This window comes from Monodelphis domestica, chromosome 1, assembly GCF_027887165.1.
Source record: "Monodelphis domestica isolate mMonDom1 chromosome 1, mMonDom1.pri, whole genome shotgun sequence".
Classification (NCBI taxonomy): Eukaryota; Metazoa; Chordata; class Mammalia; order Didelphimorphia; family Didelphidae; genus Monodelphis; species Monodelphis domestica.
This window is the reverse complement of record NC_077227.1, coordinates 71,230,030-71,242,416: the sequence shown is the minus strand read 5'-3', so window position 1 is coordinate 71,242,416 and position 12,387 is coordinate 71,230,030. Positions and strand designations below refer to the sequence as shown.

Here is a 12,387-nt window from a genome sequence, read left to right as displayed (position 1 = left end):
TTTAAAATGTTTAAAACAAAGAGATTAATTTTGATAGGACAATACCAAAATATTCCCACTACCCCTTGATGAGTTTTTTGTAACCTCCTGGGGACATGGGTACCCCAGGTTGGGAACCACTGGTCTAGAATATACCCCTTTCTTTTCTTCTGCATCTTCAATTATCCCACAAAATATAAGTTTCCAGAGGGCAAGGACTGTGTCCTTTTTGCCTCTAGCACCTAGCACAGTGCCCTCAGAGGTGTTCATTCCATTGAGCAGATATAGTGCCTACTCTAGAAGAGATTCCCTACAGGGATTTTTAAATCTATAGAGCTGCTTCTCCGGGCCTGCTTTTTTCTCACCACTTTGGGCTTCAGGGCCTAATGATTCCATAGAGCAGAGGCCACAACTGTTGTCCTGCCTATCTAGGTTCAACTCAGGACAGGAGCCATTCCAAAGCTCTATTCTAAGTTGGCTGCCTAGTCGACGGACTGTGAAACAAGGGTCTGGCGCCCATCCAGTTCCCAGGAATTCATCAAACGAGGCACTACAGCAAAAAAGCATGAATTGGCCACTCAGGAATCCAAACAGAGAAGCCAAGGATGGCATCAATCACAGAAACTGAGCTTTTTCTGTCCCCATGCAGGGCCTGCTTCTAAAAGAAGTTTTACCCAATTGGCAAGGGAATGATGGATTTCTGCTTTCGAGTTTATTTCTGATCTAGTGCTGAATGGAATTTTCAAGATGGCGACTCTGACCCCTTTCTCCATCCTAGGTCACACCACAGAGAGAAAATAAGGCTTCATCCTGAGTCATAACTTCTCTCCCAGTTCTGGCTCATTTAAATATATATATAAATTGTTAGTCGACACTTTGGGGAAAGGGGGGTTGGAGGCGGGAGCGAGTCTATTCCAATTTCATTTGAATAGTTCTCAGAAAAGTGTGCTTGTCCTGGATGAAAGGACAGCATAGGCTGCCAGTCATGGACCCTCCTCCCACAGGACTTTCATTTCTAGGTCACTCTGCCCAAGTGCATTCCATATGTATTGGGTATGTTTGGGGAAAGGCATCCCATTATAATCAAAATATGGACAATATTTTTGCCCTTGAATACCTACCCGAAACTTTGGGTGACTAAATGTCAAGACTTTTTTTGATTCCAAGTTCAGTGTCCTATCCAATATGGCCCCCAATCACTTCAGAATAGACTCTAAGATATTTTTATAGACTTCTTTTCAACTACCTAGAATTTCCCATTTGTTTCATCTCCTCCCTAAGATCTCATAGCTCTCAGTTAAAATATGTCCTTGTTTCTCTGGAGGTATTTGCTTTTTATTCCCAGAGTATATGCTATAGAATCACTGGGAAGGACCTTAGAGCTGGAAAGGACCTTAGAGACCATCAAACTTGACCCCTTCCTTTTATAGATAAGGAGATGAAGCAACTTGTCCATAGTAGCATTCCTAAATGGCTGAGGCAAGACTCAAACACAGGTTTTTCCAGACTCCAAGACCAGGACTTTTTCCATTAAGCCACCCAGGTACATATATATATATATATATATATATATATATATATATATATATATATATATATATATATATCACTTGCTGTTTGGCTCAGTCCTCATGCTGGTGAGACAGAGGTTCACATTTCAAATATTGCTTCCAGAAGAAGAAAGGGAAATCAGGGGAGGGAAAGTGGTATGCCCCAATCCCTCAGCTGGGTTTCAAGACACCTAGAGAAAAAAGGTATTTGGAAGTCATATCATCGATATAATTGGCATATATTTGAGTCATTTACATGAATCACTTCTGCTGGTATCTCCCACTAGCTTTCTTGCCCATCCATTGATTCATAGGCTTAGAATTGAAAGAAATCTTTGGGTGTCATCTAGTTGAGCTTCCTCCTCAGTGCAGAGATCTCCTGTAGCAACTCTCATCACTCAACCTCCAATGACTTTATTGGATATTTGTGCATTAGCTCAACTGATCAGAGCATGCTATTAATAGCTCCAAGATTAGGGGTTTCATCCCCATATGGGTCTCAGTGCAAACTTTAAGATGAAGTGCCATATTGGATAGGACACTGAACTTGGAATCAAGAAAAGTCTTGACATTTAGCTTTGGGAAAGTAAAGTCTGTAGACTTCAACTGACTCCATCATGGACATCTTTTTGCTGATACAGGGTTGCCATTTCTAAGGACCCATGATCATTGATAAGATGTTAGAAATTGATTTCAACACATTGATAGGATATTAGAAAGAGTGCACCTGGATTATTAACTGGGGCAGTGTTACTGACTATGCACGTGTTTGCATGTGACACCCTTCTTTTTTCTAAAGAACTAAAGTACTTTACAGAGAGAGGCTTCTTTTTAATATTTTTGCATAGGCATAATTGTAATTATTTTGTTCTTGAAACATCCCCACAATTTGGGTAAAGGGAAATTGTCTCTGTTTTACAGATATGGAAATGGAGGCTCAGGTTATTTAAAGCTACACAGATGAGATAAACCCTGACTCTAGTTTTCATGATTCTGTTCCCAATTAGAGTACTTTGTGTTTATTCTTTGAAATATTCAGCCGCTAGGCAGCTAGATGGCACAATAGATAGAGTACTAGGACTGGAATCAGAAAGACCTGAGTTCAAATCTGACCTCAAGGTCTGTGATCTTAGGCAGGTCATTTGCCCTCAGTTTCCTCATCTATAATGAGGAAAAATAATAATACCTACTTCCTAGATTTTATATATACATAGAATACAAATAAAAATTACTTAATCCAAATCAATCAAAAAGTATTTATTAAGTGCCATAAGTGCTAGAGATATAAAAGGAGGCAAAAAGTCAGTCCTTCTCCTCAAAGAATTCCCAGTGTAATGGAAGAGCTCACAATCGAATGAATGAACCAAGAAATATTTATTCTGATATTATCAAAAGAGTATATGTAAAATCAGTACCAAGGCAGAAGAGCAATAGACTAGACAGTGGACTTGCCCCACAAAGCCAGGAAATGTCTGAGATCAGATTTGAATCCAAGGCCTCCCATCTCTGGGCCTGGCTCTCAATCCACTGAGCCATCCAGCTGCCCTCTTGACATAATATTTTAAAAGTAATTTGCAACCTTCAAAAATTATATATTAATGCTAGATTACATTATTATCTAAGTGTATTAATGTAGTTAATACTAGAGGTTATTATTAGTTTATGTCTTGTATTGAAGCCAAATGTATCCACTCCCAAGAACATTATACAGATTTTCTTGACCTAAAGGAAAGAATTTAGTACTAATTCTTAGAATATCACAGATAATAAAAATAGCAAAAACACTGATAAACTGGATAATGTCCAAAGGAAAGTCTCCAGGATGGCAAAGGGCCTCCAGATTATGCCTTAAGTGGATTTTTTACCCTGGGAAAAGAAGACTGGGGGAGAAGGGAGGGGAGTATGATCGCTGGATTTGAAGGGCTGTATACAGAAGGATGCATTTTATTCAACTTTGCCCCAAAAGGCTAGATGAGCAACACTGTTTATAGAAATGAAGAATTTGGTAAACTGATGTATAAAATAAAATTGCCAGAAACAGGAAAACCATTTAGATAATAACAATAATACTATAAAACAAACCATTTTGAAGGCTGTAAACTCTGGTCAACCATGATTCCAGGTGACTGATGATGAAACGTACTGACCACCTCCCAACAGAGATGGATTTAGGGGACAGAATAAGACAGGTATATTTTTAAACATAGACAATGAGGGGGGTTGTTTTGCTGAACTCCCCACATTTGTTACAGAAAATTTATTTTTCCTTTGTCTTTTTTGATGTGATGTGGGTGAGAGAAAATGGATTCTGTTCATTAAGAAACAAACAAACACAGGTATGGAATGCAACTGCATGTATTTTCGGATGATATCCTGCTTTGTTAGTTTTGTTTATTTTATTATAAAAGAGCTCTCATGAAGTGGAGTTAAATATTGGTAATGTACAAATGAAGGACATCAATAAAACTTTTTCAAATCAAAGGAAACATTTAATAAATGGTGAAGGGATATGAAGAGACCATTTTCAAAGGGAAAAATGGTAGCTATCAATAGTCACATAAAAATACCCGAAATCACTAATAGAGAAATACAAATTAAAACAACTCAAAGTTACCACCCATCAGACTGAGAAAGATAGGAAAAACCTAAGATGCTGGAAGGAATGTGGGAAAATAACAACACCACTGCACTGTTGGCATTGTGAAATGGTCCAACCCTTTTGGAGAAAAATCTGGAATTAAGGCAAAAGGGCTATAATATTGTGTGAAGCCTTTGGCCCGACAATACTACTACTAAGTCTGTATCCCAAGAAGATTAAAGAAAAAAGGAAAATGACCCATATTTTGAAAATGTTTAAAGCAACCCTTTTGTGGTGGTCTGGAATTAGAAATGAAGGGGATATCCATCAATTAGGGAATGGCTGAACAAGGGAATGACTGAACAAGTTATGGTATATGAATGTGAAAGAATACTATATTACTCTATAGAAAATGATGGAGGGGGGTGGTTTCAGAAAATCCCGAGAAAATATAAAAGAAATGTTACAAAGTGAAGTAAGCAGAACCAAGAAAACACTGTATAATGTAGCATTATGATGATAATCGACTGTGAGAGACTTTAGCAGTGTCTTCCTCCAGATAAAGAATTGATAGACCTAGATTGCAGATTAAGACATTTTTTTCTCCTCATTTTTCTTACTTTTTTCTTTTCCGTTGTTTGGTGAGGAGAACTAGAGATAATACAGAAATCGTTTTTGCATAACTTCATATGTATAATGGGTATCCTATTTCTTGCCTTCTCAGTGGGTAGGGGAGGGTGGACAGAGGGAGGGAATTTGGAAATGAAATACAGATTAACATTTTAGAATGTTTTAATGAAATGATAAAAGGAGAAACTTCCTAATACTTTGGAGATCTCTAAAAGTAATATGGGCTGCTTCAGGAGATAATTATTGTGACAAGGAAATCACTTTAAAAGACTGATATATATTAATTTAAGTTCGCCAAGGAATTCAGCTATGTAATTCCTAAATGAAAACTCAAGTCAGCCGTCAGCCTTTTTTTAGAGTTTAATTACAAACAGGAGGAAGAAAGGAATTAGAGAGAGAGAGAGAGAGAGAGAGAGAGAGAGAGAGAGAGAGAGAGAGAGAGAGAGAGAGAGAAAGGGGAGAGAAGGGAATAGGGCTTAAATACCCCTTCTGTTTAGGCTGGGCCAAAAGGCCCAAGCCCTTAGATAGCTGGGGCAAAGAAAAGAGATCAGTCCCTATTACTCACATGACCAAAATGGAGAAACAGTCTCAAAGGCCCCCACCTTCAGCTTCCTTCAGAGCAAGCTTCTCAGAGCACACTCCAACCACTCAGACAAACTCCTCAACCACCACCCCCCCTGTCTTCAGACCCCTCTCTCTTTAAGGAAACCATCCAAGTTCCCTCCCCTCAGTCCTCACATCTATCAATCATCTGTCCATCAATTTCCCTGTGCCAATGGAGGCTCTAGCTTAACCCAGGACCGCCCAGAGGTCTCTGGCTTTGCACATGTCTGTTGAAGGTCATATTTTCAAATAATTAAATCTTTGATCCTTTGCTACAGCCCTTTCTAAATCCTGTTAACCTGAGTAGGGTAGAGATTGGAATAATTAAATTTTGATCTATGCTGCAGCCCTTCCTCAATCCTGTTAGGACTGAGTAGGGTGGAGATTGATTCCAAGTATCTCCATTGTATCAATTCTAAAATCAATCATGACTCAAAGAAATTCCTGTTCTATGCTTAAGCATAGGTCAAAGTCCTTTCCATTGTTCAGCAAAAGGTTTCTGTCCTAAAGTAATCTTAAGAAGGGAGGAGGAGGAACTTCCCATGCCAATGGGGTTCACATTCCAATAGACTATCAGTAAGAAATTTTCCAAGTATAAAATTTCCCAATGGTGAAATTTCCAACATTTATAAGTCTAAGGAATTTTAAGGTTTACATTATTTTTCTCTCATTGGAAGTCTTCAAGCAAAAGCTACAATGCCCCTTTGTCAGAGATGTTGTAGACAAGATAACTGCTTGGATATGAGTTGGATTAGATGGTTTCTACAATCCCTCCCAACTCAAACATTCTGTAAATTTTAACAATGGTTAGGGAACAAAATATGAGTTATTTAATGAAATTTTCATAGACTAGTAGAATTTTAAACCTAGAAGGGACTTGTATTCCAGGGGCTCATTTTAAAGATGAAGAAACAGTTCTTGGGAGACCAAATAACCTCTTCAAAGCTACACAACTAAATTAGTGGCAGAAATGGATTAGAATCCAGGTCTCCTGGATCTTATTCAATTGCTTTCCCATTGCCTTTTCTAACTCCATTTCTCCATCATATTTGTGAACCATATAGGAATTAGAATTATCCATATGTAACATTGAAGTAAAGCTGTAGGAGCCAAGGTTTCTTTAGTTACACAGTGAGTTCATTAGGAAGCTGGGAATGGAATAAAATTCCTAACCTTCCACCTTGACTTTTCAACTGTGTTGTCTTCCCTAAACAGGCTTCTCATTATAGATTTTTCCTCTGTGGTTTTGTTTCAGATGAGAAACCAACGGTTGTACAAGACACATACTTATTTTGTCCTGCACCACAACTAAATGAGATTGGACAGTAAGTAATGACAGATCCTTCTCAGCCTTATTTTGCATGATCTCCTTTTACCCATTCTAATTCCCAATCACTCTACCTAGTTTTATCCATTTCTGCCGTATCCTAACTTTGTGTCTTTGATGGTGCATCTATCTCCATCCCAGACATTCATCCCTGACCTCTTTCTGTCAAAATTCCTTATTGAAAATGAAAAACATTTAAGTACTGACCCAATTTAGCAGCTCGGGCACCACTTCCTTCTTGATGCCTTCATGATTGCTGCCTCTTTGGATTTCTCATACCATTTTGTGGGGACTTTTCCTTTATATTTATCTACTTGTGTGATAGTTCCTTATGGAACTGTCTTCATCTTCCCCGCTATACTATTTGCTCCTTGATGGCAAAGACTACATATGATCCCTCATGTCCTGAACTTAGTAGAGGCTTAAGAAATCTTTGTCGAGTTTTAATTTATTGAATGAAGAGTGATATGTAGAAATGGCAAGGCTGATCTTTACTATCTTTAGGTACATAGAATTTAGAATACTGAACTAATTAATAATTACCCTCCTGAGAAGAATGTTCTAAATTTGTGGAAGACTTTCTCCTGAAAATCTTAGTGTACACACTGAACATAGAGCCCAGTGGATGAAGGACTGGCTTTAAAGCCAGGAAGACTCAACTTCCTAAATTCAAATTTGGCCTCAGATACTTACTAGCCATGTGACCTAGAGAAAGTCACTTTACCCTGTTTGACTCAGTGTCGTCATCTATAAAAATGAGCTGGAGAAGGAAATGAGAAACCACTCTAATATCTTTGTCAAGAAAACCTTTTTGGAGCAGCTAGATGACTCAGTGGATTGAAAGCCAGACCCAAGATGGAAGGTCCTGGGTTCAAATCTGGTCTCAGACACTTCCTAACTGTGTGACCCATGGCAAGTGACTTAACACCCCATTTCCTAGCCCCTACTGCTCTTCTGCCTTGGAACTAATACCCAATATTGATTTTTAAAAGGAAGGATTTTAAAAGGGAGGAAGGGAGAGAGAGAGAGAGAGAGAGAGAGAGAGAGAGAGAGAGAGAGAGAGAGAGAGAGAGAGAGAGAGAGAGAGAGAGAGAGAGAGAGGAGGGAGGGAGGGAAGGAGGGAAGGAAGGAAGGAAGGAAGGAAGGAAGGAAGGAAGGAAGGAAGGAAGGAAGGAAGGAAGGAAGGAAGGAAGGAAGGAAGGAAGGAAGGAAGGAAGGAAGGAAGGAAGGAAGGAAGGAAGGAAGGAAGGAAGGAAGGAAGGAGGAAACCTTTTCATGAAGAGTGAATACAACTGAATACGATGGAACTACAACAAAATCTCTCTTAAAGATGAGTCTAGGAAAACATTGAACTCTGTTCTACTCTCCCTCTATTTTATCCTTTTACATAGATGTAAACATTTACATGAGTTTATACTAACTTTGGTTTGGGATAATCCTGTGGAAGCAGATGGGATATCTTGTTTATTTTTTTAATTTAGTCTTTGATCTTCTACCACTGTGAAAATAGCCTCCACTAATGCAAGTCAGCAAGTCCTCCATATCTTATAGTTTTTTTCTGTACTTTATAATTTTAAGACCATTGCCAGGGGTCACTGAGAGATTGAGTAACTTGCCCATACTGGTCATATGTTCAATATATACGAGGCAGGATTTGAATTTAGTTCTTTCTGATTCTAACATCAGCACTCTCTCTACTGTATCATGCTACATCACAACTGAATATCAGTAGTGCCTTTTGAAATATCAGTCCTAATTTTTAAAAAACCTGACCTTCCATCTTAGAATCAATACTGTGTTTTGGGTCCAAGGCAGAAGAGCAGTAAGGGTTAGGCAATGACTTGCCCAGGGTCACACTGCTTGGAAGTCTCTTTGGCCATATTTGAACCCAGGACTTCCCATCTCTAGGTCTGGCTCTCAAGTCATTGAGCCATTTTGCTACCCCCAATAGTCCTAATTGAATGCCCTGGAGGAGGAGGCAGGTACAGAGCAACAAGGAAGGTAAGGGGCGGGTGTGGCATGGATGCCTATGAACCTCTGCATGCCCTTCCTGTGATGCCAGGGGTCTGCTTTCCCAGTGTTTAAGTGTGGTCTACCCACAGGTCACTGGGAATGTTTTACAAATTAGCAAAAATAATAAAGATGTACTTTAGTTTTGTACAGTCAGCTGACTTGTGGTGAACCCAACACTCAGGAGAACACCTGCAATCACAGCTCAGCCTTTAATGAGGCTGGATCTGCTATCCTGGCAAGAGAGTGGTTTCATGGGAAGCTGGGAATGCACAGATGCTGCTTACGTTGACCCTCTCTCCTCTCTTCCTCTCTCTCTGCTCTAGGGTGGTTTTTCTACAAGTCAGCATGAACAAGGGACTCACCTTCATCTCCAGCTCAGTCAGTATCACCAGCACCAAATGTGTGAGTATTAAGGAAAGGATCCTCTGGGTCACAGTGAATCAATCCAGAAAGGTCAATAAAGGCAGTTCTATTTTTCTTTTTTAGAGTATTTCTCTCTCGGTTGTGGAAGTGCTTGATCCCCTACTAGAGGGAGGGAAGTATGATCTCTACTGTAGAAATTAAGACACATTTTTTAAAAACCCTGGAAACAACACAAGATTTAGTCTTAGAACCTATATTCAAATCCCAGGTCTGCCACTTACTATCTTTGGGACATTGTCACTTAATTTCTCCATTTCCTCAGTCAGAAAATAAGAGTGGGAATAGATGCCTTCTGAGGTCCCTGGCAGCTCTAGAACCTATCACCCTAGGTCTAATTCCTTTTCCATATGGTGACTCTAAGTCTATAATTTACAATCCTAGAGCCGTCCCCTAGAGAAGCCGTACACTAGCTAGCAACCCTAGGATAAAACTCTTCCATTACATTTCTAATAAATGGCTCACCTTCCCTCTTAGGCTAGGATGGCATCCCGGGGTATTATCTTTGGAGGGAGTCTTGTGGTTAAAGCCATAAGCCTCTTTCTGTCATATGGCTACATCTGATATTTTAATGGAATATTACTGGAATCAATATGTGGTTTAATGAATAAACAAACTGGCCCTGAAAATGAGCCTACCTGAACAGGGTCAAGTTTTTTCCTTTTATGACCTTCCGTGTCTTTAGCCTGAAAATGCTGTCCAAGAAGAAATAAGACTGGGAAGAGGGAGGGGAGGGCCAGTGAAAAAGGGGAGATGTTTTTGGCATTGGGTTAAGTTACTTTCAGAGCAAGAGTAATTGACTATTGGAATTTTTTTTTTAATTAGTGATTGGACTCTAGGTTATTTGCATAAAACATGATGATAACTTTCAATCAGGGATGAGTGTGTGTTGTTGATTATGAGCCAGAAAGGAAGATCCAAAACTCTGTGGAACTGGGGCAGCTGGATAGAGCACCAGACCTGGAGTCCAGAGGACCAGGATCAAATCCAGCCTCAGACACTCCCTAGCTGTGTGACCTTGGGCAAGTCACTTAACCCCTATTACCTAGCCCTTAACACTCTTCTGTCTTTTAACCAATACTTAGTATTGATTCAAAGACAGAAAGTAAGGGTTTATTTGTTTATTTGTTTGTTTTAAAGACTCTATGAACCACAAGAGATTTTTTATAAATTACTCTCAACAAGGAAAGACCCTGAGTCTGGCTTCTTCCAGGAGCATGAGTGACAAAGCACCGAGACAAATGAAGGCTTAGTTCAATATGGCCCCAGTGCGTGAAATTGAAGGCACTGGCTTTCTTCCCTTGGTGCCTTGGCTGCACATCCTTAATGCCCTGGCCTTTAGCAGACAGTTCAGTGCTTAAATCCATTCACTCATTAAGGGGATCAGACCAGGTAGGGCTCATGTGAATCCAGGTGTGTTCCAAGCCTGTTCAGTCTTGTTGCATTAAGCACTTCCCTTCTCATTTTGCAGATTTCTGCAGTTTCCTTTTCTTCTCCTGTTTTCTTCTCTTGGGCTCCCCAGTTCTAGCTCTCATGGGGCTCTCTCATGACTGATGCAGTAAGTTTTCTTTCTTCTATTATCCTCTCTAAAGCTCATTTTCTGACTCTTGTCAAATTCAGGCTACAGTCTACAGAGAGGGGTGAAAGCCCCCTTTTGTATTGGTTCTTCCATGAATTGGATACCTAAAAAGGCATCACTCAGGTGCCAGCTGGTGGAGACTCAACAATTCTGTAAGCACTTAAAGTCAGGATTATAGGAGATTTCAGGGTATGGGAAATTTAGACAGGAAGAAGTTACTGAGCAGAGAGTGGTGTGTCTGCTCAATTAGCTTTTTTCTTGAATCTGGTACCAACTTGTACAGTCTTAACTACTATTTACTTAATCTTCTCCATCTAAGGAAAAGTATGTGGGTATGACTCCATGATCACTTGTCCCTGCACATCCCTGCCCATCAGCAACATTAGCTTCCCATAGCTTTTACAAATTATTTTTGTGCTTTGCTTAATGCAGCTCCAACCAACTGATTTCTACCTTTTTCTCTTTTTGTTTTAACTTGGAGCAAAGCAAACATTGTCCTTCCTCACCCACATCCTCTGCTAGCTTTCCTATTCAAGTTCCCCACTTAATCTCTCAGTCAGGAATAGGGTTCCCCCTTCCCCCTCCTCTTAGTTTTTCTCATATTTTTCTATTTTTCATTTCTTGGAACATAAAAATCTTTCTCATAAGTAGAGGCTAAGATCACTATATAAATGGAAAGTTAAGACTAAATGTCTTCAAAGGTCTCTCCTATCTGAAACCCTAAAACTGATAAGAGGCAGCATATTTTAGTGAACACGTTACTGGACTTGGAGTCAATGAGGCCTGGGTTCAAAACCTGCCTAAGACACTAGCTGTGTGACTTTAGTTAAGTCTCCTAATTCCCAGGGAAAGGAGTACTAAATGTGGAAATAAGAGACATGCGTTTTAAATCTACACATTAAGGGCAATGAGGTTGCTCAGCAGAGTGAGAGCCAAGCCCTGAGGTCCTGGGTTCAAATCTGACCTCAGATAGCTGTGTGATCCCTGGGGCAAATCATTTAACCCCCATTGCCTAGCCCTTCTTCTGCCTTAAAACCAAAATACAATATTGATTCTAAGACAGAAATTAAGGGTTCTAAAAAAAATGACATTCTAGTACCTAATAGTCAAATGACCTTAAACAAATCACTGTAGCTCTGAATTTTTGTTTCCTTATTTATAAAATGAGGATATGTACCTCAGAGAGTCGTTGAGAGAAACATGCTCCATTAACCTTAAAGCACTATAGAAGTGTTAATTATTGTTGTTATTATTTATACAATGTCCTTCTCTCATTGTGAGTCAATAGTTTACTAAATGTTATATCAATCCTCAAAAAATCTCCATAAACTAATTTAAGGTATATTAATGATATGCTAAATTTATAGTATATTAATGAACCTGAGTCTTCCAGGTTTTCTAAATAGCTGACTCTAAGAATCCATGGGGGTAAAGGAGTCGGGGTGAGAATTATTACACCTAAATGACCTGTTTCAATGACTGGGTAGTTGCGTCTAGGAATATATTATAATAAAATCAATTTATTTTAGTGTGCCATCAAGCAAAACTGAGCTGTTTATTATAGAAATCTCGGGAAAATAAGGAATTCCCAGCATCCCCCTCTGATGGAGAAAATTATGGTAATCCCCGCCATCCAATTGATGAGCTATGACATTAAATGGAACAGAGATGACCCATCATTCTGTCTATTATACCTTTGACACCTTTC

General features: G+C 39.3%; 1 protein-coding gene across 1 annotated transcript in view; it reads left to right on the top strand.

Annotated features, from left to right (window-relative positions):
- ANTXRL (ANTXR like) overlaps window positions 1–12,387 on the top strand; it is a 105,726-nt gene that overhangs the window by 50,511 nt on the left and 42,828 nt on the right. The window contains exons 11-12 of the mRNA XM_007478571.3: window positions 6,596–6,665; window positions 9,004–9,082. Coding sequence (XP_007478633.1) covers window positions 6,596–6,665; window positions 9,004–9,082 — 149 coding nt within the window. The remainder of the gene's footprint in view (window positions 1–6,595; window positions 6,666–9,003; window positions 9,083–12,387) is intronic.